The sequence below is a fragment of the Coffea eugenioides genome, chromosome 4 (genome assembly GCF_003713205.1).
Source record: "Coffea eugenioides isolate CCC68of chromosome 4, Ceug_1.0, whole genome shotgun sequence".
Taxonomy (NCBI): domain Eukaryota; kingdom Viridiplantae; phylum Streptophyta; class Magnoliopsida; order Gentianales; family Rubiaceae; genus Coffea; species Coffea eugenioides.
In genome coordinates, this window is record NC_040038.1 from 6561962 (window position 1) to 6588642 (window position 26681).

A 26681-nucleotide genomic window follows, 5' to 3' on the forward strand; every position below is an offset into this window, starting at 1 on the left:
TCTTTTCATGAAACCTGAATTGAAGAGGGCAGGATTAAATTCATGCCCCAACCGAGATAACAAGCTTGGCTTTGTTTAGATAGAGTATTATTCCAAGTAATTACTATGTGAGATAAAAGACCGGTCAATGAAATAAACTTAAATTGTTTGATATTTTGATGTGATGTACGTGAGATAAATCCAAAATTTAGATTAAATTATTCTACAACTATGAAGTGTACAATCCTTCAAAATATCAAATTTGAGTAAGCCTAATGCTCTTTGTCCCTGACCTTAAGGTACATTCACTGTTTTAATAAAGAAAATGAAAAAAGAGAAGGAATTAAGTAAATAACGAAAAATTATATTTCCTTTTTTTGGATAATAAAATCTTTAAAAACATTATATTAACCTCTGGAACAAATGGTGTTATTTTCCCAAATGTCTTTTTCCTGAAAAAAAAAATCAATTTCTATTAAATTAGTGTAATTATTATTATCTCCCAAAATTAAAATGGGAAACGGAAGCAAAAGAATAAAAAAATTGACCCAAAAAAAAAAGGAAAAGGAAAAAAGGGAAAAGCGTTTCGCCTGGTATTAGAAAAGCCAAGAAGCGTCAAAGAGCTGGTTCTCTTTCCCTGTGCCGCCAAACACCTAAAATCGCGGACGGAGGCCTCCCTCTATCCCTCTTTGGCTTCTATGGCGTCCCATTCATTTTTCAGCTGAAATTAGGGTTCCTCAATTACCCAAAATTCATACTAATAATTTTCCACATAAATTTGATAAAAAAAACTGGATAATTTCTGATGGCGACAACTCTTCTCTCCTCTAACGCTACCGTTTCCACTCCTTTTCTCGGCCAGAAACTGTAAGCTTTCAACACTTATCAGCTCCTTTAGTTATTCACAGTATTCCCCAAAGGATTTTGAGGTTTATTTATCAAAAGTTTTAATTTTTTGTCTTTTTTTTTTTGTAATTTTAGTGCAACTCATAGAGTAAGAGTAAATTCGAAGAAGAGTTCGAGTTGGACGCTTCCGCCGAGATTGTTGAATTTTAGGAGCCCCAGGTGTGCAGTCGATGCACCATTTGGAGGTGACGTACTTATTATTACAGAAATTTTTTTTTTCCCTGTACTTATTAAATTTCTAGCTTATTGATGGATATGGGCTGGCAAAGTTGTTGATTTTGACGAATTTCATTGGGAAAAAAAGGAAGCTTTTGGGCATTAAATTTATTGGAATTCTTCTTTGAGCAAATTTTTTTGAGCTGCGTTTATTTTGATTCTTACTTGGGAACGTGTAAGCGTAAATTTATGCTTAGCTAGGAAATGCTCATGATGCTATATTTTTTCCCGTTTTCTTCATTTTCTTTCTCAAGGTATTTGAGGTTGAGTTTCCAGTGGAGACTCTGCTTTTAAGTAGAACCACGATTTAAGTGTTGAACCCTTTTTAATGGGTTCGGATTATTAAGGAGACTTTCTTGTATCTGCAGGTAATATTTCAAAATTTCCTAGGATTAATGTCTGGGACCCGTTCAAGCGATTAGGTATAGGTAGGAATGCTTCCGAGGAGGAAGTATGGAGTGCGCGCAACTTTTTGTTGAGTCAATATGCCGAACATGAGAGGAGTTTTGAGTCAATTGAAGCTGCTTTTGAGAGAATACTAATGGCTAGCTTTAGGAATAGGAAAAAGACTAAAATCAACTTGAAGAGCCAGCTAAAGAAGAAAGTGGAAGAATCTCCACCTTGGGTTAAGAACCTGCTTAATTATGTTGAACTTCCTCCTGGTGTGATTATTCTGAGAAGGTTGTTCCTGTTTGGATTCATGGCATGCTGGAGTGTGTTGAATTCTGCTGATGCTGGACCAGCCTTCCAGGTTTGTTGACTACATCCTGCATACTCTTTTCCAGGAAATTTAATTCTCTTATCCTTATTGGAGGCACCACAACTGTTGTACTGTGTGACTTGGAAAATGTTGGTTAGCTAATATAAATGAGTGTGTAAAAGATGATTAGGGCAAAGTTTAAGTTAATTTTCTCTGACCACATAAGAGAAATTCATCTCTTGGTTTCCATTGCCATATGTCTGAAAAGTTATACAATCTGCATGTTATCCTTTGCTACTGATGTTACAGGTATGGCAACCTTAAAAACATGAACCTTGATAAAAATGGGGTACAACACTAAGGTTTTTATAGTAACTCATTGACCATGAAACCTGTGGTTGGGATTGCTTAAAAGTAGCATGAACCTGGTAAAGTATATGAAGATCAATTATCATATGGGTTTTGTCCTTTTTTTTTTTGTTTTGTTATTATAGCCATTATAGAAGGCAATGAACCCAAGGAACCGGATAAAGACGAATTACCCATCTCAAAGAGCTCTTTCATCAGAGTTTTGGCTTCAGAATTAAGTAATAAAATGAAAGAAAAAGGGGTAAACTTGAATACAAAGGATAATGTAGAATATTGAGAAAAAGTCTTCCGAGTATGGCTGGGTAGGTTTTTCTTTTCATTTTCAAAACATTTGATCTTTTCCAGGGGTTGAGGATGGGTCACGTGAAGCTTGAATCTGGGCACTTTCATGAAACTTTTGGGGTTGCACTGCTAGAACAGCACTAACTTTTCTTATTTGTCTAAATGGACAATGGTTATCCTTTATAATTGACGTCAAGTCGATGAAATCTTTCTGAATTTATTATTCGTTAGAGACAGAGAAATCTAAAAAGGAAGTAAACATATAAATCTGCTATGAATTCATTTATTTTCTTACAAGAAGCGACAATTTGACTACTCTTCCTGTAGGAAATAACAAGTGGGCTTATTATCATGTTAAGATGAGACCATCATGATGTTTATTTTTGGGAATGAATATCACAAATCTTCTTGGTTAAAACTCTTTTGCCAGTAAAATTGAAGATTGAAGGTCTTTCTTATAGATATGATATATGTCTGGACAAACAGGTTGCAATATCTTTGGCAGCATGCATATACTTCCTCAATGACAAGATGAAGAGCTTGTTTAGAGCTGGCATTACCGGGTGAGTTTGCGAGAGCCAGATAATTTCTATCGCATTGCAATACCCCTACAATATTAACTCCTTTTTATGCATTTGTTACTGAAAAGTTTCTTTTCCCCATTGCAGATTTTTGGCTCTTTTTGTTGGTTGGTTCTTGGGTTCACTATTGGCTCCCATGATTCCAACGGTTTTGGTACATCCAACCTGGACACTGGAACTCCTTACCTCACTCGTAGTGTATTTCTCCTTGTTTTTAGCTTGTACTTTCCTCAAGTAAGTCTTGAATGTAATCAAATGAACCAACGTCTGTGGCATCAGATGGTCATCCACGAGGCAAATTCTAACGTCATTCATTGATCCCAATGATACATGTCGGTCATGCTTGTTATCTTGGCCAGTTGAAATTTACTCTAATTGTACTTTGTTGATTTGAGAGTATTAAAGATATCAATACAGGTATACAATATCAGGTTTATCCATCCGAACTTCTTTAGGTTTTTCATATTTGACAATTCAATTTAATTTCTAATAAATTAGTATTTGTCATGTGGAGGTTAATAGGGAATGGTAGTTGATTTATAAGGCTTTCCGGTTGCTCTAGATCTTGCTTGCTATGGAGCACCAGTTGGTCTGCCGTTGCAATCGCTCTTGCGGTAATCATGGGTGCAGAGACAAGTCTCGGATCATCTTGCCCAGAGGATAATGTAAAAAATAAATAGATAATAAAAGAAATACAATTACACCACCCCCACCGCACCCCAGCCCCAAAACAAAAGAAAAATCTTTTAAGGGAAAATTTAATCTATCCATCGTATTCTACTCTACTTACTTACTGGGCTAATTCACATCTGAAGGATAGCAGTTTATATCCCTTTTGAACTGTATATCATAGGCAGGCTAGTTCCAGTAAAAGCAGGTCAAACAGCCATATTCATCCTCCACGCTTCTGACACACTAAATCTGAAGCAGTTCCTAAGTGACCCAAAAAAATAAATAACAAATAAGGAAGTTGAAAGGCCAAACTTGCATTCATAAGAATTAAGGAATCCCATGTCTAATCTAGATTCGATTTATAGAGATACAATCCTTCGAGCAGTTGCCGGAAATGCATATTGCCAAATCAATTTGCTGTTATACGACATGCACCCGACTGTGACAACAATCAAGAAAAGAACGTTTATGCAAAGTATCATCATTTTCCTGATTATAAGTCAAAACAGATACAAGATAACAGTAAGAATCAAAGAAATCTACCAATGGATATAACGAAATCAGACTGAGTTGAACAACAGAAACAACCACAGAGAGCGCCACAGTCAGAGTGGTCAAAGGTATCCTCCTCTGTGCTTAGCGTATCCTTTGCTCCTCCGGTTGTTTCTCAGTGCACAGCAGCCAACCGAGTAGATGGCAATCACAAGGACGAGGATGCAAGTATTGATGATGGCAAGAGTCTTCCATTCTTTCTTGATGTTGTCAAGGAATGCTGTCTTGCATGATTGGCAATCAAAGCAGAGCTGCGTTTGGACGTTGCTCCAAGTCCTGCAATCGGCGTCCGGCACGGCTGGCCCTGTTTCCGGCATTGTCCAGAAAGTTGCATTCTTGGACTCGAATCCACAGTATGCTGGAGGCTTGCAACAACCCGACTGCGTAATATATATAAACAACATCCTTCAACTTATTATCTGTTATTTGACTGCCGGCATATGAAGATGGTCTTTTACTGATCATAAGAACTTTGAAATATGGCTTTCATCAAGTTCATAGACCACAAATTAACAGCTTTTATCTTCCCATTTTTCTGACAAGAATAAATGCGAATGATACCAGAATGACCCAATAATAACAATTGAGATCTTACACGTTAAAACTTCAAGACAAGTGGACAACCAAGTAATCAACATGCAACGTTCACCTCTCTCTTTTTTTCTTCTTTGTTTTAGATGGAAATGAGTGGGGAAGAAGATATTAACAGGTAGTATATATGAAAAAAAAAAAAAAAGACATACCTGAATAGGAGGCAGGCCTTTTTGGTAAAATTCAGGTGGTTTACCGGTATCAATATTTCGGCAGAAATTGACATCAACCAAACAGCTCTTGATCTCGTCCCAATTTTCAGCATTCACCACATAATTCTGCAACCACCTTGAGTAATCTCCAAATCTATATTCCTGCACCCCTCGCTTAGACAATACCTTTCCAACACCCTTGTTGGTCACAATTATGGTAAAAATGGTGAAACAGATCAACCCCAGGATCATCAGAAACAGCACAGCCGAATATAGCCACATGAAAAATGAAAGCCTGCAACATGAACCGATCAATCCAAGCAATGAAACCACAAAAAGGGCCAATCCCACGTACAACAAAGGCTTGTGGAGGACTTTTTGGCACAGAGATGAATTACCAGGGTGAATTTGCAACCACATTGAAAACCCAATGGCCAAAATGGCCATGGCCAAGGTAAGCACATTGAGGATCGTGATGATTATATTGCTTGGACGTGCCATTTTTCTTTTTTGGAAAAATAAATATTAAGGTTTAGGGTGTTGGGGGATTAATGGTAAAAGGTTTAAACCTTAACGATCCTGTGCTGTAATAATGGTGTTTTTTTTCCCCTCTCCTTTTTTGTGATCAAGAACGAAGGAGAGATGATTCTGAGGAAGCCTGGAAGAATTTTGGTGCAAAGGGTGGTAACCGGTTCGGATTTCAACAAGAAACGTAAATAAGGCGTTGGAGCGAACGGTTGATTTTTGGTTGCGTTAGCAAATTCGAACTGTACATTTGGCCTCCATGCTGCACAAATATTCTAAACTGCCATCAATCATGCTAAGACTCCAAGAGTTGTGGGTTGGGGGAGTGGGGTGGGCGTTTGAGAGTGTGGCCCACTTGTTTCCACGTCAGTTTACAAGTGTCAAGCGATGGAGTTGCCAAGTCAGCAAGTTCAAGGTTCCTATAATAATGAGTCAGAGTGGGTGAGTATATATGAAGAACGTGGGCATAACTATCAGTAAAGTTTGGAATATTTGGACTATGTTTTCATAACCGGATCGGATATCGACTCGATCGAGCTCAGGGGTCAGGGGTCAATGGGTTCAACCGGATTCGATAGGGGTTGAACCGAATGACGTCATAAATAAAATTTATTTAAAAATTAAATATTATATGTAAAATACTTAATAACATGTTAATATTAATAAAGATATATTTATATATATTTGATGTTTCAAATATATTTAATAAGAAAATACAAATAAATTAGAGCAATCAAGTAGCAATTTATATTATTTAATAAGCATTAATAAGTTTAGAATTAAAATTATGGATTTAATTGAAAAATAACGCCAAACTTTAAGACAACATTTATAAAGTATGAAATATTTGAGGTATGTTAATAATTTTTAACAACTTAAGGATCAAAACATCATATTAAAAATATTCTGACCTTTCAAAAAAAGAGAGAGAAAAAAAAAAGAGATCGGGTTCATTTTTCCCGTCAAACCGGGTCAAAAACCCGATTTTGACCCTGTTTTGACCTGGTTTGACTGAGTTTTTGATTTTCCAGTTTTTAGGATTAACTCGGACCGGCCAACTGGTCGGTTTCCGGTTCGACCCGGTCCGATCTGAGTTTAAAAACAGAGCATTTGGATAGATTGACCAAATTAAAATCAATTATTAGAGTAGTTGGCCATCTGGAGAATTTTAAACCTCGTTTAGATGTAGGTCAAGAAATCAAATCTCTTTGCCTATATTCTAAAAGTCGAGGTTTTGCTGGAAATGTCGTCAGCGGATGCGTAGACATCTATTTGGATTGTTGGTAGTTTAGTTTTCTTCGATAGAATAGTATAATTCTATCGTGTCCAACAGGAAAAAAAAGGACCAAATTAAACAAATGCTTGATTTTTGGATTAGTTGCCTTCTGAATTCCGAGCCTCACCAGGAAACTAGTTAGGTCTGGTCTTGAGAGCAAGTCCTGTGTCCTGACCATTTGCTACTCTCAAATTTGTTTTTAACTTTAACGGTGGGAAAGTTACACGCTCCTAGCATTTAAGTTCTAACTAAAACAACGATTTATAGAATTTAACGATGATATGTATATCCATAGTGAGTGTGTATAAGATTTACTCTTTTGATTTTTCCTAAGTATTAGAACACATTAGCCAGCTGCATCTTGTTTTGAACGGAAACAAAGCATCTGTCTATGTATCTATATATAAAGTCTCGACCATCGGTTTTGTATCATTTTTATTCTAATTTTGTCTTTACACGATAAAGTATTATATAACCATCTCGTGCTCCATGCTCTCCACGTATTACATACATAACACGTACATATCTGCTGCCACTATGCTGATTCACTTCTATTATATTTATCAAATGTCTTATTACCAACTTCAATTAAGAAATGAGACAATCACAATACTCCGTAATTAATACCTTTGCTCCTCCAACTAATTTATTATTCTATGTGTTTTTCTTTATGTATTCCCCCCCCCCCCCCACCAAAAGTGCACACACATTTGGTGCATCTCACCCACTAGTAAGTATTAAAATTGTTTGACTTACTGCACGAAGAGAACAAGTTTTGAAATATGCTGAAATTCAGTAATTAATTAATTATTTATTTTTATCAATAGAAAAGCATCTTTGGTGTTTCAATGCTTACTATTTGTTAAATTTATATTTTAAATAATTTTAAACAAGGGACAAAATAAACATTTCATACTAATACCTTTTTGGCACGAGTCATATATATATATATATATGTATATATATACAAGCGCGCGCGTGTGTGAAATTCGATGAGTTTTCGAGCTTCACATAGTACGCTCAATCTCGACTCATTTGAATTAGTTGATTGAACTCGACTCATTTGTACTCGTACAGTAAAATACCCCGATGTACTTTGATCGAGCAAACTTATGAATTAGTTGATTGAACTCGACTCATTTTGCATTCGTACAACAAGATATCTGGATGTACTTGTTTTCTTTCACTGCTTTCTTGGGGAGAAAATCATAAACTCACCTTTCCCAATTTCTTCAGAATATTAGCTCTAATGTTAGCTGTGACATAATCTAGGACCACAATTAACGAACTGAGAAGTCTTCTTTGTTCGTATCATGATAGCCAATTCGGTGTTTTGAGAGTTATTAATTAATATTTTTGATTAGTTCTTTTATAAAAGTGATTTGAGTTTGGAAAGCATGGCTCATCCAAAGCTTTTAGTTAGTCTCTGTTTTCAAATCTATGTCCACTTATTCAATTCTAGTATCGAATTACTCACTGCTTGATCAACCTTAAGCTCACTTCAACCTTCATTAGCATGTAAATCTCTTTTGTATTCAGGGAATGAATATTCTCTTGAGGGCCTAAAATTAGTATTACAGAAAAATTGGTTAAACTTTTTTTTTTTCTCAGACCAAATAAATTTGGTGAAACATATATCCTGGCTTGATCTCAATTTAACTTCTCAATTGATCTCAAAATGCACCTTGAACTAAGACCTGTTCGTTACGAGACCAAGGTTCACTAAAATTGCAAAAATCCCATTAATACAAATTGATAAGTAACGAGGAAATTGGACATTTTGACTTCTAATTGCCTGATTACTAGAAAGTAGTAAAGTGTCAACCAAATGATAAGATAAGAGACACCTAATGTAAAATTTCTTTTTTTTTTTTTTTGGGTTCAAAGACAACTTTTTTTTTGTCCGATAAAAAGCTAATTTCATTAACGAATTGCTGGAAACTATCCTGTACGGTTCGATTTAATTTAATATTGAAATCCAAATTGAGATCAATAATCATATCATACATTAAACCTCCCATGATCATCCATCTTAATATTTTTTTTGCAGGTTTAAAAAAAAAAAAATCTAATAATGCCCTCTCCTTGCAGGTCCCACATTTTCAAGAAAATAGTTCACGGGCCCTACTTAATTTACACTTGAGCGCCTAAACCCTCTCTTCCCCCGGTCTTCCTCCTGCCTGCCTAACGTCCCCTCTCCAATGCTCCAACCTCCACCAACCCATACACACAACACACAGTACACGGTACACTCACAAAAGAAGGCCCTTGCTTTCTTGAATTCTTCGCCTCCTTGGCGGACTTTTCTATAAACCCTCCCACCAACCTTCCCTTTTTAGTTTTTATATAATACCCACAAAATCCCACCCACCCACGGCCTACTACTGATCATTTTCACTCCCATTTCCATTCCAAGACAAACCAGACATGGCCTTGGCTCCGACTCCGCTCTCAAAACCATTCTTTTCCACCAAACCCACCTCCCAAACGCCCCTTTTTACGCTCCCCGCCACCCGGAAAGTTCACACCCGACCCAACACTGTTGTTCGGAGCTCCATAGCCACTGCTCCAGCTGCAGCCACCGTATCAAAAGCCTCTGCGAAGGTAAAATCAGTGAAGGCTAGGCAGATCATAGACAGCAGAGGCAATCCGACGGTGGAGGTTGATCTTGTAACCGACGGCGCTGATGGTCAGCTGTACAGATCGGCTGTCCCAAGTGGGGCCTCTACTGGGATCTATGAAGCCTTGGAGCTTAGAGACGGTGACAAAAGTGTCTATGGGGGTAAAGGGGTCCTTAATGCTGTCAAAAACATTAATGATATATTGGGTCCCCAGCTCGTTGGTGTTGATGTCAGGTAGTGTTTTTTTTTCCTTTCTTTTCTGGGTTTTGTTTTTTATGATGATTTATTTGTGGGATTTTTTGCTTTTTGATTGATATGTATGTGGTGACAAAGTTTGGAAATTTAATGAAGGATTGACAAAGAATGAATCTTGAATTATGGTGTGATTTGGGTTCATATGATCAGCTGTTCAGAATAAAAATCTGTGCTGCCTTTCTTCTGTATGTTTATGGCTTTGAGCTATGCAATTGAGTGAATATTGGATCTTTTTCTAAATGAAGGAATCAGGCTGATGTTGATGCAATAATGCTGGAAATTGATGGAACGACAAACAAATCAAAACTTGGGGCTAATGCAATACTGGGAGTGTCTCTTAGTGTGTGTAGAGCTGGTGCAGGTGCGAAGGGAATTGCATTGTATAAGCACATTCAGGAAGTGTCGGGGACAAAAGAGCTTGTAATGCCAGTCCCAGCATTTAATGTGATTAATGGAGGTAGTCATGCTGGTAACAATTTGGCCATGCAGGAATTTATGATACTACCTGTTGGAGCTACTTCATTTGCTGAGGCTCTTCGTATGGGTAGTGAAGGTTAGCAAACTAGCCTTCTTGAAACCGTCCCTGATTGGAAAAAAAAACCTAGATAAAAAAAAAGAAAAATCCAACTTTGGGTTTTGCAAATCTACGTGAATGAGAGCACTAATTGATTTCTCTACCCTGTTCAAATTCAGTTTATCACACTCTGAAGGGAATTATAAAAGCAAAATATGGACAAGATGCGTGCAACGTTGGAGATGAGGGGGGATTTGCTCCCAATGTGCAGGACAATAGGGAGGGACTGGTACTGCTCATGGATGCAATTGAAAAGGCTGGTTACACAGGGAAGGTAGGATGGTCTCGATAGATTTGTCCTTCATTATTCTTATATAGCCTATCTGATACCACTTGTGGATGTGGTTGGCACAGATTAAGATTGGGATGGATGTGGCTGCTTCAGAATTCCTTACAAAAGATGGGAAATATGATCTCAATTTTAAGAAACAACCAAATGATGGTGCTCATGTGCTCACAGACCAGAGCCTCTGTGAACTCTACAAGGAGTTTGTAAAAGATTTCCCTATTGTATCCATTGAAGACCCTTTTGATCAGGATGACTGGAAATCATGGGCTTCTTTGCAGTCCTCAGTTGACATACAACTAGTTGGTGATGACTTGTTGGTCACTAATCCCAAAAGAATAGCTGAAGCAATTCAGAAGAAGGCCTGTAATGCTTTGCTACTAAAGGTAAGTGATTTCTCTATCAGGGCCTCAGTTGTGTTTGTGTAATGTATCTATTTACTGCACTCTTTATTGTTGATGTTCATAAGCTAACCTATTTTCTTGAGTTTGGGCATCTCATATGTGGTCCTTGCTTACTATTTGGCCTTCAAAACGTTTGTCAAGTAATTGTATTTGATTTGTGGAATGAGAAGTTGAAGAGACAGCTATTTATTTTGATGTGCTTATGGTGAATTTTAGAAAACTTTCATGTATCTCTTGCATATTGTGCAATCCTGTTGTAACTCCAGCTCAAACTATAATTTGGGTCATGTTTGAATTTCCATGTTTAGATCTGCTTTCTAGTTTCAAACTTGCATTTTTTTTTGTTGGATAGAAAATTGTGATAGATGCTTTGGTTCCTATATGATTTATGACGTGAAGCAGTTCTCATGTTTAGGTCATGGGTTGGTTACTTCTTGATGCTTACCTAGTGAGGAAGAACTTATTTCTATTCTCAAATGTTGCAGGTTAACCAAATTGGTTCAGTAACCGAATCAATCCAAGCAGCCCTTGACTCAAAAACTGCTGGGTGGGGTGTTATGGTTAGTCATCGTAGTGGTGAAACCGAAGATAACTTCATTGCAGATTTATCTGTGGGTCTGGCCAGCGGACAGGTATTTATACTGACGATTCTTTGTCATGGGAAATGCATGTTCTTCTACTCTAAATTTTTCACTAACAATTGCATCTTTTGTCGTCTAGATCAAGACAGGAGCACCCTGCCGAAGTGAACGGTTGGCCAAGTATAATCAGGTCAGAAATTTTTTTTCCCCTTTCCTTTTTGTTTCCATTGGATGCATTTGGCCTGAGGGTGGCGTTAAAGGAAAAATGGCATAATCACATCTTGGTTTTGTTTTGTCTAGTTCTTCCATTCTTCTATCATTCTCTACTTGGTGCTTAACAATTTTGTCTTCTTAATTTGGTTACTTGCAGCTTCTTCGCATTGAAGAGGAGCTTGGAAATGTTCGCTATGCTGGTGAAGCTTTCAGATCACCTTGAGAAGACAGCAAATTTCAGCTTTATTTGATTATTTTTAGCTTAAGAACGGATGACTGATGCTGAGCATCCCATAATTGACGATTCAAAGATGATGGCTGGAGGCCATTTTGGTATACTGAACGGCTTCTGATGTGCTGCGACAAGTTGGAGGATTAGGAGGATTTAGAAATTGTCTGATTGGCCACCTAGGTTAATATCATGAATGAAATAAATAAAACTGTTTGTATTGTGGCCTATGAGATAGACAACTCTTTTATTACCCCAGGTGAAGCGCCCGTTGGTGTATACATTTGTACCTCTGCTTTAGTGAATTTTGGTAAATTCTACAAGCTCAATTTTGCTTAGTAACTTCAGTTTTTTAGTCTTGATTTGCTCAGCATTTCCCCTTGTGCATGCTTTAAGGATCACACACTGCAAAATATGAAGCCTGCATGTATGATCAAACTCTAGATGCTTGCTTCTTACCCTAAATATCATCCAAATTAAAATTACGGTGCAGGTTACAAAGACAGATTACTTGAAACTATAAATTTCAGATAAGGCTCAAGCGAACAAGTAGTACTACCACATCTAGGAAAATGCATTCTGCATACTCTTAGACATGTTCATTAGACTATGCTCAACATGGAAAGAATAATTTGACCTATTCTTTTTTTTATTATTTTTTCTAATTTTTATCGGTCGTTAACAGCTAATCTAACATAATTTACTTCTACTTTTATTCTAACCTACATGGGAGCAGAAATCCAACGGAACCTAGAGAAATTGATGGAGACTAAATCACCATCAAACTAGACGGATGCACTATGCACTGTATGGATTTAGAAAAAGCCACAAGTTGATACAACTGATTGGGGGCTCTCCTATACATTGATACTGACTTAGGGTGGCAACATTGGCTTGAGGAATTATTCAAACACATAACAAAACATATAGGGAGTAAAAGATGCAACTAACAGCAGGAGGAACGTCTTCCACAATTCAACCCCAAACAATGCCATACGATATTTGCTAAACTACTACTCTGTTTGAATAGCTGGACCAGTGTATGTTCCCGAGCGCATGTACAGATCATCTGGTGTATTAATTTCGGCAAGCCATGCGTAATCCTCTTCTTTTCCATTCTGTACCTCATCTCCATCTGCGGCTGCAAAAAAATTCCAACAATACTTAATATTATTATAGCCCTATGTGTGGTAGCTATGCAACCACTTAATACAATAAGCAGAGTTACTATACATGCCTCATTAGCATCAGAGTTGAAGAACTTACAGAAGGTGGAATAAGGATAATCATGGTAGTAAGTACATTTTCTGCCAGCTGCTTCCAAGTAAGGAGGTGCAAGAATGTCGAGCACTGCACAAGGAGTGACTGCAGTAAAACAATGCAGATTGCCTCCACTCTTTGGGTATAAGACAGATGTACTACAAGGTGCTGTCAGAACTTTATCAACTGCCAACTTAGCCAATCTCACTGCCAAACAAGGATACTTTAACCAAAATGCTATAGAAAGAAAATAATTAAAGGAGCAGCATTTTACAAATAAGCAGCACATGCAACCATGAGGCATCATATTGACTTGGCAGTTAAATTTGCCAATTGACAGGCATTTTTCATCTTGCCAATAATGGACATGTTAAAGAGAAAGACACTCAATCATTAGGAATTAATTCACCCCACCTCAAAAGAAGCAAATTAATGTTTCAAGAAGACAAAGTTGTTCCATTTACTTTGCAGAAACTCTGTGGGTTGGAAAATTCCATTTCTGGAACTCCTCCAAATGACTATTTACATGTGTATTTTCAACTATCACAAACTTTGTCACTTCTAACTTCAAAGAGTTTTTTTGTCTAAAAACTCGAAAGACACTCATTTCATTTGCTCAAAATCTGTAGGTTCAAACACATTTATATTCAGACAGACTAAGTGTACAATATAAGGCACGGCAAGAACTTTAGGTGCAAAAAGTCCTCAAGGGTGCTTCCGTAACTTAAACTTTCTTTCTTTCTTTCATTTCATGCCAGATGATACCAAAGGCTTGTGTGTAATTGGGAAATCCTTATTGAAAAATTTAACTTGCAAGAGAATGAACAATGAATGAATTGGATTGTGACAAACTATCAAAAACCATAAGTAATCCTTCTTTGATAATCTTGATAATCAATTTGGCACTGGTATAGAATTACACCTGTTGGATGACCTGCTTGCTTGCCTTTCTGGACCAGGGCAGGCTCCACCCAGTCATATGCCTTAACATGCAGGGAACCATAGAGTACTTTGCTGAAGACAGTCATCCCAGGGTGGTCATGAAGTGGAATAACTGAGGAAGTGGGGAAACAGAATACACACATCTGCATTAAACATCATCAACTTGATCATCAACCTGAACTAGTTCTTGCACCTACAAAGAGAAGAATGCAAGATGCATTGAACAGGTGTAAACCTACAAATCTCCCTGGGTAAGTGGAAAACGAAATTCAATGCACAAAATTGGGTAATGGGATTAATCAAAAAGTAAATAGGCAGATCATCTGAATATGAGCACCAGTAAGAAATCCTATTTGTGGTTGAGGCAAAAATGCAAAAATTGCATCAAACAAGCGCAGGAAAGAGTAATACCCCAGAGCAACTATAACTAACATGATCTCTTATCAGCTAAGTACTTAACTATTACACAGTAGGTACACACTAATCACCCGCTGGCACAGCAGAATACATTCACCAGAAGTTCAGAATAGTAGTTTGTCTCTTTCATCAGAAGTATACTGCTAACTTACTGTCCCCTACAACAATTTAAATTTTGGGAGAAGTAAATTCTGGTAGGGCACATCTTCTGGCATGCTGTGGTTAATAAGCACAGAATTGTATCGGGTTAATCAGTTGTTTGAAGCCATAGGACAGAACAGACTAGGAATTTGGGCCTGCTGAAAGAAGCATCATTTAGCCATCTCAAATTGGCACTAAATGGAGAGAGAGAAGTCATAGTGAAAAACTAATGCCTATGCCATGTTGATGCCAACCAAACAACGTGAAAAACCTATTTTTGCTTCCCATCGTTGAACAATTTGGCGAGCTATGGCTTAGAAGAAGAAGACAACACAAAAGAGTAAAGTATACACAACATTGGAGGTCCTATGTTGGAAACTCATTCCAGTACTAAATGCAACCAATTGTAACAAGCACAAAGAAAGAACTAAGTAATCTTACCGTAAAACTATCTCCCTCATGTATATCCACATAAGTTATTGGTTGAGCCCAACGATCTACCCTATTAAATAAATTAAGTCCAAGAAGACCATGACCTCGATCATCCTCTTGGTTTTCGTCTCTGAGACCAACATCTGCTGGACCAATTGTATCTACAAGTAGATGACAAGATCAGCACAAGGACAAAATAGTACCTGAATAATTCAACTAAAATAAACAACCCCCTCTAAGTTGAGCACTCTGATTCCAGGTGACTTTCAGGCCCTATTTACAGCTATAAATTGAAATTGTAACTAAATTATGTGTTTGCATTTGGTTTGATGAAAATTGAAGGAAATCGATTGCAAATCGTAATAAAGTGAATGCCACTGGCTTCCACTATGGTCGATAGAAAACTACCATGTATCAAAATCTCTATTCATTTGCAACACGGCAACATTAAGAGCTTAAACTTCATCTACATTGCTCAAAAAAATATCATCCCACATGTCAAAGACACAATCTTTACCATAATCAGCCGCCGAATTCACACTCTATGCACATCAATGACAACAACCATATCCCAACTCCTAATGTTGCTAAAAGATTATTAATACTATTATTTTTGTTTTCTTTTACGTTATACTTCACTTTCTTCTACACCCTTTTACTCCATGCGGAAAAATTACTAAATTATACCAACCAACTTTTCCTTTCATATAAATACAAGCTTTTCACAGTAAATAGAAAAGAATTTAATAACTTCTGCTTAGCATCACCTCAGGCATCCAGATTTATCCCTTCATTTAATTATTACAGATATACTCAAGGATCCAAAGTCCTAGCTGAAAACGGTAAAATAGCGAAAACCCATTGGTACAAATAATTCTATTTTACCAATAAATCACAAAATATAAACCCGTCACAGTTTCCTATTAAACAAATCACAAAGCACAGAAAAAGAGAGTATGAAGAAGAAGTACCTAATAAAGAGCAGAGCTTTTGTGTTGCTTTAGAAGAAGGTGGGAGGTTTCCTGAGGACGTAAAAGTCTTTTTACAGAGGTCATACAAGGCTTGAATTGAGGAGGAAGAAGAAGAAGAGGAAGAGCTCTTCTTCGTCATATTGAAGAGCCTTCGATGCAGGCACATTCTGAGGAGGGCATGGGCTTCTGGTCCGGAGAATAAAAACACACCCCATTAGATTTTATCAGATGCAGTTTGAGATACTTTAAAGGTTTTGGGGTCAATCTGAAAACTTAAAATTAATTAAACTACCGGACAAGAACGAGTCAACGTGTCAGGTGATGGCAGCAAAACTTGGGAAAAACATTTTGTACTCCTATAAAATAAAAATTACTTCTCCATCTCTCCTCCATTTTCTCTTATTAGGCAATTCTACTCTCTCACAGTGAGCGGTAGTAAAAAATTTGTGTCCACTAATCTCTTTTTAAGACATTATTGTCTGCAATAATGCCCCTTAATTGTTATCATCATTGAATTATTAAAAGTTTAATTTTGGCTATTAAATTATCTGGGGTTTAAATTTCGAATCATTTTATCAGATTTAATTGTTAAATATGATATGTTTGAATGCTTGCATAATTTATAAGATAAAAAGAAAGTGCAAAGTTAAAGATTAAATTTCATGGATTGATTTGAAATTTAAATTTTAGATAGTTCAATGATTAAAATTAAATTTTTAATAATTCAGTAATCAAAACTCGATAATTTCAAAAGTTTAATGACTATCCGAACAATTTGCTCTATTTAATTCGTCTATGCTGCACTACCATCCGAACCGGCGTCGTTTCGGATGGAACTTAACTAGTGAACACTGAACAGTACTCTTGAGTTTCAGTTTTCAGGGAATCACGAGTGGTGATTTGGCGGGAAAATCGAAATGGCAAAAACAAGAAGATAATCCGCGAAAAGAAGAAAAAAAATCCCTCATTTCAATTTCTGTGCACCTAAAAAGTTTTCCTCCGCCTCTATCATTTTCGTCAGTCGAAAAAATTGCAGAAAAAATTTTACAAAAAATGGAAGGCAGCGAAAGCGAAGCAATTTTCGAATCACTGAATCTGAATCCGCAGCTGTTCATCAACGAAGTCCTCAATTGCGTCGACGATTTAGTGGACGAAGCCTTCACTTTCTTCAACCAGTAATTATCGCTTTGCCCTTCTTCTGTACATTAATCATCCACAGCTTAATTTAAAAAATGATCATCTTTTCCGTAACCTCTTGGGGTGGAATTCAGGCAAGCATCAGCGGTTTTGAAAACGGACGGTACGGATCGATCGGATGATTTGACTAAGGTGAATGAAAGTTCAATTTTTTTTGTTTTGGTAGGTATTGGACTTGGGTAGAGTTTTGCTGTAGTGCGATTGATTTTGCTAATTTTTGGTGAGATTGATAGGGTGTGGCCAGTATAAGGAACATAATTCAGTCCAGTTTGGAAAAAAGGTTGAGTATGTGGGAGAAGTACTGTTTACGCCATTGTTTTGTTGTTCCAGAAGGATTTTCCTTGCCCAAAGCTGTAAGTTTCTCTGAAATAATTCTTCTTTTTTGAGTCAATTTGTTTTCTCTGTTGACTGCGCTTTTTGAAGTGAAAATTGGTGAAAACGGTGCCCTTTGAAAGGTTCAGTTCTAAAAGAAGGCAAAGTTTTGAGCTTATTATTGTAAACGGTGCAGCTAAACAAAATCTCCTTTTTGTACACATTAACTTCATATGGTGTTATCATAAATGAGCTCAAAACCGTGTCTTGTTTGTAATTAGGCCTTCAAAATGCCTACTTGTCACCAATTTTTTTTTAAACAGTAGATAGCCTCTTAAATTGGTATGTCTCCATGTAGGGGCATAACAAAATGTTAACTTTATGACTTCTTTCTGTGGAATGAACATGATAAAGATTGAATTGATATTGAGAGTCTTCCCATAAGCAGTTCAGCTCATGACTGAAATAACTTGAAAAAAGTTTAAGTTTTCAGTGTTTGAGTATTACTCTTTGTGATTTTGACAAAGTACAAACAAATAATGAGAATGAGTAAGTCCATTTGGTACTCCATGGACGCACCTCACTTGCAAAATAACGAGACCTACTGTCACTTTTTAGGATTTGATGGAATAGTTGAAACCTTTTTTCATCATCATTATTATTATTCTTTATTTTAGTTCATCAAAGAAATGATACTCTATCCTGTTCGCCACAATGAACTTGAAATATCTTCACTTAAGATGTTATTTCTGAACATAATTCTGTTAGTAATCTGAACTCAAAAGCTGACTATTCTTTATGAACTTGCTTCTAGAATGGCTCATCTAATGACACTTCAATGGACCTCGACACTGTTGATGATTCAGAATTGGACAAGCAGTTAGATTCTCTGAGAGACAAGCTCATTTTGGTACGTAGCCTTTGTGCTCTTGAAGTCTGTATGTGCTTTTGTTGAATTAAGGATTTTGTCTGTGCTGCCTTTTCCTGTTAACATATTTATCCAGGTTGGTAAAGAGTCTGCTCAGCTTAACAGTGAGATCCAATCATTAGAGAGGCAATCAGACTTAATCAATAGCTCTGCTGCTTCTATCCATGAAGCATTACAGCTATATGAGAAACACTCTATGGATGATATGTTGAAAGGTGCTTCATTTGATCTATATTTGTATGCAACACTATTTTTTGCAAGTATTTCTAATTATGGTGCTCTAGGACATTATGCTGTAATATATCTAAGGAAACTCTGGTACTGTTCTAATTGTTTATGAAGTCAAATTTATAACATAGTGACTGTTTACTGCTCTGATATGGTTCCAAGATTTCTTCAAGGTACTGAGTTGTGGATAAACACACCTGGTGAGACTGGAAATTGGAGAAAGAGAGTTGTGCAACTATCAGTGGTGTATTAGCAAAGTAGAAGGTGATTTTAGAGTGATTATATTGCTAATAGATATAATAAATGTCAAAGAAGCCCAGTAGATGCACTTATCTGGCGGACAGATGCATGTTATGTCATTATTTGTCTACTTCCACTGAAGAAGTGTTGTTTAGTGATAAGTTGATGTTCATATCATTTTTCAGTTGAAAAGAGATATCTGTAGTTGCTTGCATACTTCTTAGTATAGGACTATTGATGATTTAAACCAGGCTTAGAACTAAAATTAACAATCTTGTATACCAGAACTGGAGCTTGAGTAGGAAGGAGGTGATATTATAGAGGCCGTAACTAATCTTTGTGAAAAATGGGCTATTACTTCGGTACGATGAAATGGACACTTACACACTGAGACATGGGTGGAGGGGACAGGTGGGTAAGAAAGAAACAGATGTAGATGGAGGTCGAGCGAGAGAGAGCTTGCCAGATTCAACTTACCCGAGGGATTACCTTTCAAATGCCATGCATTCTTTAGGATTTAAGATTCATACTAGGAGGAAGTTTGCTCTAGTGGTAAGTTTAGCTATATCATTTGTATTTCTTTTTTCGTTAGTGGTTGTATTAGATTTGTCTGGAATAACAGTTGGGCTTGTACCTGGCTTACCTAACTGAGTCTGAAGATGCATCACTCTTGATATTGATGGAGATGGATGGTAACCTTAGAGATGGATAGTTTTGGCATTTTCATTCGTGCTTTCCCTCGTTTTGATTAGGCTTATCGTCTTGTTTAATTTACTGCATTTTGATAGAATATTATTCTTGGCTTTCCTACCAGTACCTGTACAACTACCCACCAATTGAATCATAAGAGATGGATTGATGCAAAGTATCCTTCCACTGAAGCCTTTAAAATTTCATCCTTCAGCGTTATGATTGACTTCAAGTTCTGCTGATTGCTGGGTGCAATGTATTTCCAAGCATTGGTGTGGACTGTACGAATGTCCACCTATTAAATCATAACAAGTGGAGTGTTAGAAAATAAAAGTGACTTAAACCTTAAAACTTCACATACTTTGGCTTTATGTTTGTCTTGAAGTTCTGCTGATTGGTGTGTCCACTGTCTTCCAGAATATTGCAATTACTCCAGTCTTTTCATCATAAATCTACAGAATCTAAATAGTAGCAGTCTGTGGTTTCCTTAATAGCTGCAAACCTTTCAGATGATTATGGATGCGACTGTGGATGGTAAGCTGCATTTTGAGAAATGTTATCCTGTCTTGCAGAGTTGATTAAATATTCTTCAGAATTCCATGCAAAGGTGGACAAGCTGAGAAGCAGTAGATTTGAGGACATTGAACATGGTAGAGCAGAGAGGATTCACATGCTGAATGGAGACATCTCCAAAGCTAATCGTCGCTTTGGTGAGCAATAAGCGGTTTATCAAGTTTCAGTTCTTGCACTCTTATTTTGTCAAATTAATTCCCTATATTTATGGTCTACTGCTGCTTGTTATTAATAGGGCTTTTCAATGCTAAAATTGAAGAACTGCAAGAACTTTTGGACGACATGAACACTAGGTGAATTTCTGCCTAGTGACTTCATTCCCATTCCTGTAAACAAATGCTATGATACTGCTGTAGTAATTGTAAAATTCTCGTTTTCAGTTTTTATTGCTCATGCAATGTACGAGATAGATGATCTTGAACAGTATTAAAACTTTAATCTCGTCATTTCTCATATAAGTTTCGTTTGACATGTTATGAATGTTTTTGCTACCCATGCCAATTGTCCATGTAAATTGACTTTGGATTGCCCAGAAGGCTGTGACTCATTAGTTGATTGTAGGCAATTCAATGCAAGGGAATGATAGTGATTCTACTGTATCTTTCGGCAAAATTAATATCTGTTTATTCTGCTCTTTCTCGGTGGAAACATAACTTATCAACTGTCTAAATTGCTTAGCGTATGGTAGTACACAGCCCACTCAATAAGTGCCAGCCTTTTCTAGGTTCAGCCAATACCTCCGAATTATTTTGCAATGAACTTAGATACAAGGAGGAAGAAGCGATCATAAATTGCACTCCTACAACTCCAGATGGCTGCAAGCAGCAAGCACAGTTACAGTAACCATTGCACTCCTACAACTCCAGATAGCTGCAAGCAAAGTACAGTTTGGTTACAGGATCATATTTTCACATTCTTGCTGCTGAATCTACTTTGAATGGATTTTTCTGCATCCCTGCACAGAGTGGAAAAATTACAAGTGAAGTTCCAGAATATAAAAAAAGAACAAGTTTTCTAGCACAAATAAATGTGCAGATAGATTGAAATAGATCCATGACATAAATGGATTTTCCTGCATCTGTCCACAATTGGCAATTAAATTCACGTCTATTGACATCAGCGTCTACAGTGACAATGAACATAGGGTACTCCATCTTTAGTAGGTACAAGAGTAGTAGGAAGCCCCCCATAAGCTTCTACAACAGCGAGGCAATTCTCAAAATCTGGAATGCTATATACAAACAAGTTCGTCACTCTGCCAATTTACGGGGTATAAATTTGTACCTTGTTTAAAATTATGGTGGTATCCTAAGCTTACTCTTTCCTCCGTAGCACCTTGTTTATTTGATGAAGTTCCCTTGTTTAATTGAAAATTATGATAGAACACTTAATTTAGCACTTGAATCAATATATTAGTTTCTTATATATTCACCAAAATCTTATGTCCTTGACTATAGGAGTAATAATTGTTTCGTTTTTATGCATTTTGCATATGTCTTGGCTGGGAATTCAATCATCTTCAGCTGTTTATGCTCTTATACTAATACTATCAGAGTTTGGCCGTCTGAAATGCCACTGAACAGACTTCCCAGGGCCGCGGTACCTAAACTTGTATGTGGTTTGTCTATTTTTTTCACCGCCAAACCCAGGTGAATGCATGAATTGTACACGGGGATACAGAAAAGCTTAGCAAACTGCCTTTCATCAGCTCGAGCTTCATCTGTGAAAGATCAAAATTTGGAAGCATATTATTATGTAGCAAATTTAGCATCGGCTACTAGTCTATACAAACAATCCAGGCTCAAGTTTACAAAGCATTGCTACTTCAAACCTATGTAGGGGTCTGATCCATGTTGACCAACAAAAGTTTAACTTGGGTTTTAGACATAATTTATACCATACTGGCCGACGAAAGAATATTCCCAACTTCCAACATAGAGTTTCCCATGATGTTCTAGAACAGTTGTAATGCGTTGATTGTACTCTTTACTGAGATCAGCAGCGTCTAAAATTCCTGCTGAAGGACTGATTTTGACGCCTTGAGGTGCAGTGGTGGTGGAGTCATTACGAGGAATATTCACGGCAACCCAGAACTCTCCTTCTTGATTTCTTTAGATCTTGTTTAGGCCTCCAGGAAATGTCAAGAAAATTTCAGAAGTGCCAGCTTTTTCTCGTTTAAGCCAATACCTTCGAATTCTCTTCTCAAGGTACTCCGAAACGAGGAGGAATGGGGCATCACTGCTGGTTGCCACTCCTAAAGGTCCAGAAGGTTGTGTGAGCAGTACGGTTACTTTTTTGGTTTTCCGATCAAATTTTAACAATCGTCCCGTAGAATCACCACTTAGGATCAGGGTTCAAAGTCGTAGTCGCGGTTGCTGTCCACATCGGTTTCGGCATATCGGTCGCGGTCTCGATGAGACGTAAATTTTTGAAATATTTAATATTTTAAAAATTATAAAAAATATGATAAATAAAAATTATAAAAAATTATTAAAAATAATAAAAATTCGAGTTGACTAGGAATGATTCGGTGTGACTCGATCTTTTCAACCCTTCACGGTGACGTCTCGACGAGTCAAGTATCTTGAAATCGTATCGTCCCGATATCATATTGGGAGGGCTCGAGACGGTGACGACTCGGCCGAATCGTCTCGGATTCGGACGAGTCTTTGAACCATGCTAAAGATAGATTTTACTGTATCTCCGAGTCATCTCGGACTCGAACGAGTCTTTGAACCATGCTAAGGATAGATTTTACTGCATCTCTGCATAATGAAGGTGAAGTGTATCATAATGGAAGTTTAACGAAATCATTTGAGTCCGTACAAGTCATTTGATGGCTGGGATTGTAATCACAGTATATGCCATTGTCTTTCTCAATGTTTTGAAAAATAGTATATATGAGCTAAAAAAGAAAATGTTGTGTCTTACCAATGTATTCAAATCAAATGTTTTGTTACAAGTTGAAAAAGGTTTGGAATAATGGCCAACTGTTTGCATCATTGTTTCTCAGTCTCAGCACCTCATTTATAATCCCAAGAAATAAAGCATTATGTCATCGAGCCAGGAGGGGTTTAGATTTTCTTAGGTTTTTAACTACATAAAATTGATTTAAGTGTTGAAGTATGTTTGAGTTGGATTTGATTTCACCAAATGCAACCCCCGCATAAAGACAAACGTGGCATACACAAGAATCATGATGAACTTACTTTGGACCATATTTTGTCCCAGCATCTGTAAAATAGACAGATCCATCCTTAGCCTTGTCGACTGCAATAAGAAATCGGTTAGTTACTCCATCTTCAGCTGGGACAAGAGTAGTAGCAAGCCCTCCATGGAATCCTACACGAGCAAGGCCAACGAACGGATCACAAAGGTGCTTTATTCACAAAGGTGCTATATACAATAAAGGAAGTATTTCGGGATGAATGGAATTGAATGGCGATATTGCCCTCTTCCGTTTCAGCTAGTCTCTTCTCAAAGGTGCTTTATTCACAAAGCATAATTGTAATTCACAGGGTGGGTGGTAATTTTAAAGGATTGAAAGTGGGCACATCCCTTGTTTTCGTATCTGGTGCTTGAAAAAACAAAAAACCTTTTACCAAAAGTAGAACGATAACAAAAAAATAAAGCTTCCTCCTAAATGCGAAATTGTAGGAAATCACATAATTGAGCATTTGATAGCTAGGAAATTGATTTCTTTTCAGTTTTGGTTCTTTGCTATCACGAAACATTATCCTACAAGTCAAGTACAAAATTGGTAGATGAAAATAAATTCAATGTCGAGTGGTTAAGTCACAAAGATCTGGTAAGTATGCAAACCTGCCTAGAATGTGCACCAGTTTGAGTAGTCACAAAAGGATTTGAAGTGTATAGATGTCTTTCTCCATACCATGAGAATTGTGAGGAATTCAAACGTATGGATTAGGAAATCCGAAGAAATTAGACCAACGTCACAGCAATTAACCTATCTATTTATATAATTATCCCTTTCCATCAACCTATCATCTCAATTGGAAAAGGGAAGAAATAAAATCTACAAGTACATTTTAGTCACGTATCTAACCGAAGAAGTTCAATCCCTTATGAAGCTAGATCACTGTTTTTATTATTTACGTTCTTGATAGTTGCTAAATATTCCCACAATCCAAAAATGTATGGTACAATCCAAAAATCTTACTCTTAGTCTTGTTTGGAAATCCTTGAAATTTTTAGAGAATTTCAGAACTGCGGGCTATTTCTCGTTTCAGCTAACACTTTTTAATTTTATGTACTGTTTGTGTCTCTTTCTAAGCTAAAACAAGGGTAAAATATCAATTGCATAAAGGTAACTGAAGATAGCTTAACCAATTGCCTTTCACTGACACGAGCTTCATCTTTGAAAGATCAACATAAAAGTACATTATTCCGTAGCAAAACTTCCCAACATTATTGGTGTGGTATACCAGCATCTTTGAAGCTTCCAACCCATGCGACAACTTCCCAATATTATTGGTGTGGTATACCCTGCTATGTAATTAATTATTCATCTACGACTACATGTTCTTTATTGTGCCTCCCATCTCATGATTAATAAGGAGGGGGTGCCGGGGCAACAATGTAGAAGCTCACAGGCTTCCCACCATCCGATTCTGCTCCTGGTGCCACCATTCCGGAGCTTTTTATTTCCGCCATTTCTCTGCGCCCATGAGCCCTCTGCGCTTCACACAGTTTCGGAAGATATTCACCTACATTTATGTAGATGGAAAACATCATCATCAAATGGCGACGCATTAATTAATGCAGGATGCTGGTATTTTCACAGATTTCAGTGGCCGGTCGGGTAATGGGAAGAGGGAGGAGATCTGGACAGTGAAGTATTACTTACCTTCACCGGCAGCGAGGTTGAAGTAGAGATCAACAATATTGGGGCAGCTGCGGTAGCAGGCGGAAGAGCAGAGCTTGTGGGTAAACTGAGGCTCCAAAAGAGAGTCAGATGAAATTCCAAGTGTGTGCCTGTCAACCCCGCACGCTTCAATGCATTTATCGGTTTCGATCCAGTCTTTCAGTTTTTCAGCTTCGATATCTGATGCGCGGCATGCGTACTTTTCCTCCCCGCTTCTGCGGACATGCTTCTCCAGCACGCAGCGCTTTCCCGACGATGACACTGCATAGGCGCAAGAATCCTCCTTCAGGTCCTCGCAAGCTATGTTTCCTGCATGCATTACCCCATGTCAATGCAAGAACTACATATGCATATCAAATACAATAAAATACGGAGTAGCATATTTATTGTGCAACGAACGAAGTTCGGATTGTGAATATCATTGTATATTCCAGGAGATGAACTGACCACTAGCGCTTTGCACGCAGAGGGCGCATGCAAGAGCAATGAAGGCGAAAACAATCAGGCTGCTACTGCTTGGAGCCATGGCAATAACTTGCGAACTTATTAGGTGGAGAAATGGAAGGAGGGGTGGCTTCAAATATTTTTGTTGTGGTGAGGACTGGTGAAGAGATTCTTCGGCTATTTATAGGGGTTTAGATTGTAACCCAATACTGATCTCTGTTTTTGAGTTTTTTAACTGGAATGCGGTCAAGCATTGAGCAGTTGAGTTGAGTTCACACCACTTCTTGTGAAAAGTACAAGACTCGACTCTGCTTTCAGAAATTGTTGAAAGGAAATGCTGCGGGACCCGGAAGAATAGTGCTCATGACTTTTGTCGACCATCCCCCCTGAGAATAAGACTACAGTTGGCTGGACGGCGTTGATTTGTGAGTTTCACTTTAGATTGTGCATGCATCAGATTTCGATTACTTCTGAGTTGATTTGTGAGCTCCATTTTAGATTGTGCATGCATCAGGATTTCGATTACTTCTAAGTGTTAATCTAATTTTATTGGATGTTTCTAGTCATTCCGATTGTTAAAAAAAAAAAAGAATAAGACTACGGTTGGCAGTTAACGGGTTAATAGACACCGCCATTAATGGCGTATTCTACCCGCGCGGCTTGCTCAATAACTACCCACTGATCTAGCCTGCCAGATCAGATCATCAGCCTTGCCTAATTATTGTGGAAATCGCAGAATAGGATGACACACCAAGAAAAGGGAGTTCTGACCTTTAGTTTGATGATGATGATACATGTGACTAGAATTCAAAACCGGAGACCAAAATTGAAAATTTTTGCGGACTTTCTCCTATCTTCCGTAAGCTCCGGCTGATACGTTGGGAGGATAGCATTCGAGTTCTTGAAATGAAAACCCTTATTCCCCGAATCAGGATGACTTTGGCATGGCCCGACTCAGGCATGGAGACCAATTTGCCACGTTTCTCGTTACCAACGGGGATACGCCACACGTCCCTCATTCAATAAGATGCTGCTATAATCAATTGCCGTGGTCGGG

At 37.5% G+C, this 26681-nt stretch overlaps 6 protein-coding genes across 6 annotated transcripts; 3 read left to right on the forward strand and 3 right to left on the reverse strand.

The window, feature by feature from the left end:
* The first annotated feature begins 624 nt into the window (after nucleotides 1-624).
* LOC113767582 (protein CHAPERONE-LIKE PROTEIN OF POR1, chloroplastic) lies at nucleotides 625-3473 on the forward strand. The gene is made up of 5 exons (XM_027311728.1): nucleotides 625-846; nucleotides 961-1070; nucleotides 1470-1852; nucleotides 2939-3015; nucleotides 3121-3473. The coding sequence occupies exons 1-5, from the start codon at nucleotides 785-787 to the stop codon at nucleotides 3269-3271; spliced, it is 783 nt and encodes a 260-aa protein (XP_027167529.1). The 5' UTR covers nucleotides 625-784; the 3' UTR covers nucleotides 3272-3473.
* Nucleotides 3474-4309: 836 nt separating this feature from the next.
* On the reverse strand, nucleotides 4310-5563 carry LOC113767318 (tetraspanin-8). Its single transcript, XM_027311366.1, has 2 exons — nucleotides 5001-5563; nucleotides 4310-4637 (listed from the first exon to the last, which is right to left on the reverse strand). Exons 1-2 carry the CDS (start codon nucleotides 5499-5501, stop codon nucleotides 4320-4322), a joined length of 819 nt encoding a protein of 272 aa, XP_027167167.1. The 5' UTR covers nucleotides 5502-5563; the 3' UTR covers nucleotides 4310-4319.
* A 3416-nt stretch (nucleotides 5564-8979) lies between these two features.
* Nucleotides 8980-12306, forward strand: LOC113768350 (enolase 1, chloroplastic). Its single transcript, XM_027312670.1, has 7 exons — nucleotides 8980-9656; nucleotides 9923-10230; nucleotides 10371-10525; nucleotides 10606-10923; nucleotides 11427-11573; nucleotides 11662-11712; nucleotides 11893-12306. Exons 1-7 carry the CDS (start codon nucleotides 9229-9231, stop codon nucleotides 11956-11958), a joined length of 1473 nt encoding a protein of 490 aa, XP_027168471.1. The 5' UTR covers nucleotides 8980-9228; the 3' UTR covers nucleotides 11959-12306.
* Nucleotides 12307-12720: 414 nt separating this feature from the next.
* Nucleotides 12721-16325, reverse strand: LOC113768106 (plant cysteine oxidase 3). The gene is made up of 5 exons (XM_027312348.1): nucleotides 16128-16325; nucleotides 15166-15317; nucleotides 14147-14309; nucleotides 13231-13431; nucleotides 12721-13105 (listed from the first exon to the last, which is right to left on the reverse strand). Exons 1-5 carry the CDS (start codon nucleotides 16291-16293, stop codon nucleotides 12978-12980), a joined length of 810 nt encoding a protein of 269 aa, XP_027168149.1. The 5' UTR covers nucleotides 16294-16325; the 3' UTR covers nucleotides 12721-12977.
* Nucleotides 16326-17029: 704 nt separating this feature from the next.
* Nucleotides 17030-20830, forward strand: LOC113768652 (protein MIS12 homolog). Its single transcript, XM_027313092.1, has 7 exons — nucleotides 17030-17302; nucleotides 17399-17456; nucleotides 17558-17677; nucleotides 18451-18546; nucleotides 18641-18779; nucleotides 20295-20432; nucleotides 20531-20830. Exons 1-7 carry the CDS (start codon nucleotides 17181-17183, stop codon nucleotides 20590-20592), a joined length of 735 nt encoding a protein of 244 aa, XP_027168893.1. The 5' UTR covers nucleotides 17030-17180; the 3' UTR covers nucleotides 20593-20830.
* Nucleotides 20831-24793: 3963 nt separating this feature from the next.
* LOC113769474 lies at nucleotides 24794-25716 on the reverse strand. The gene is made up of 3 exons (XM_027313929.1): nucleotides 25628-25716; nucleotides 25163-25489; nucleotides 24794-25022 (listed from the first exon to the last, which is right to left on the reverse strand). Exons 1-3 carry the CDS (start codon nucleotides 25704-25706, stop codon nucleotides 24865-24867), a joined length of 564 nt encoding a protein of 187 aa, XP_027169730.1. The 5' UTR covers nucleotides 25707-25716; the 3' UTR covers nucleotides 24794-24864.
* Between the last annotated feature and the right edge of the window lie 965 nt (nucleotides 25717-26681).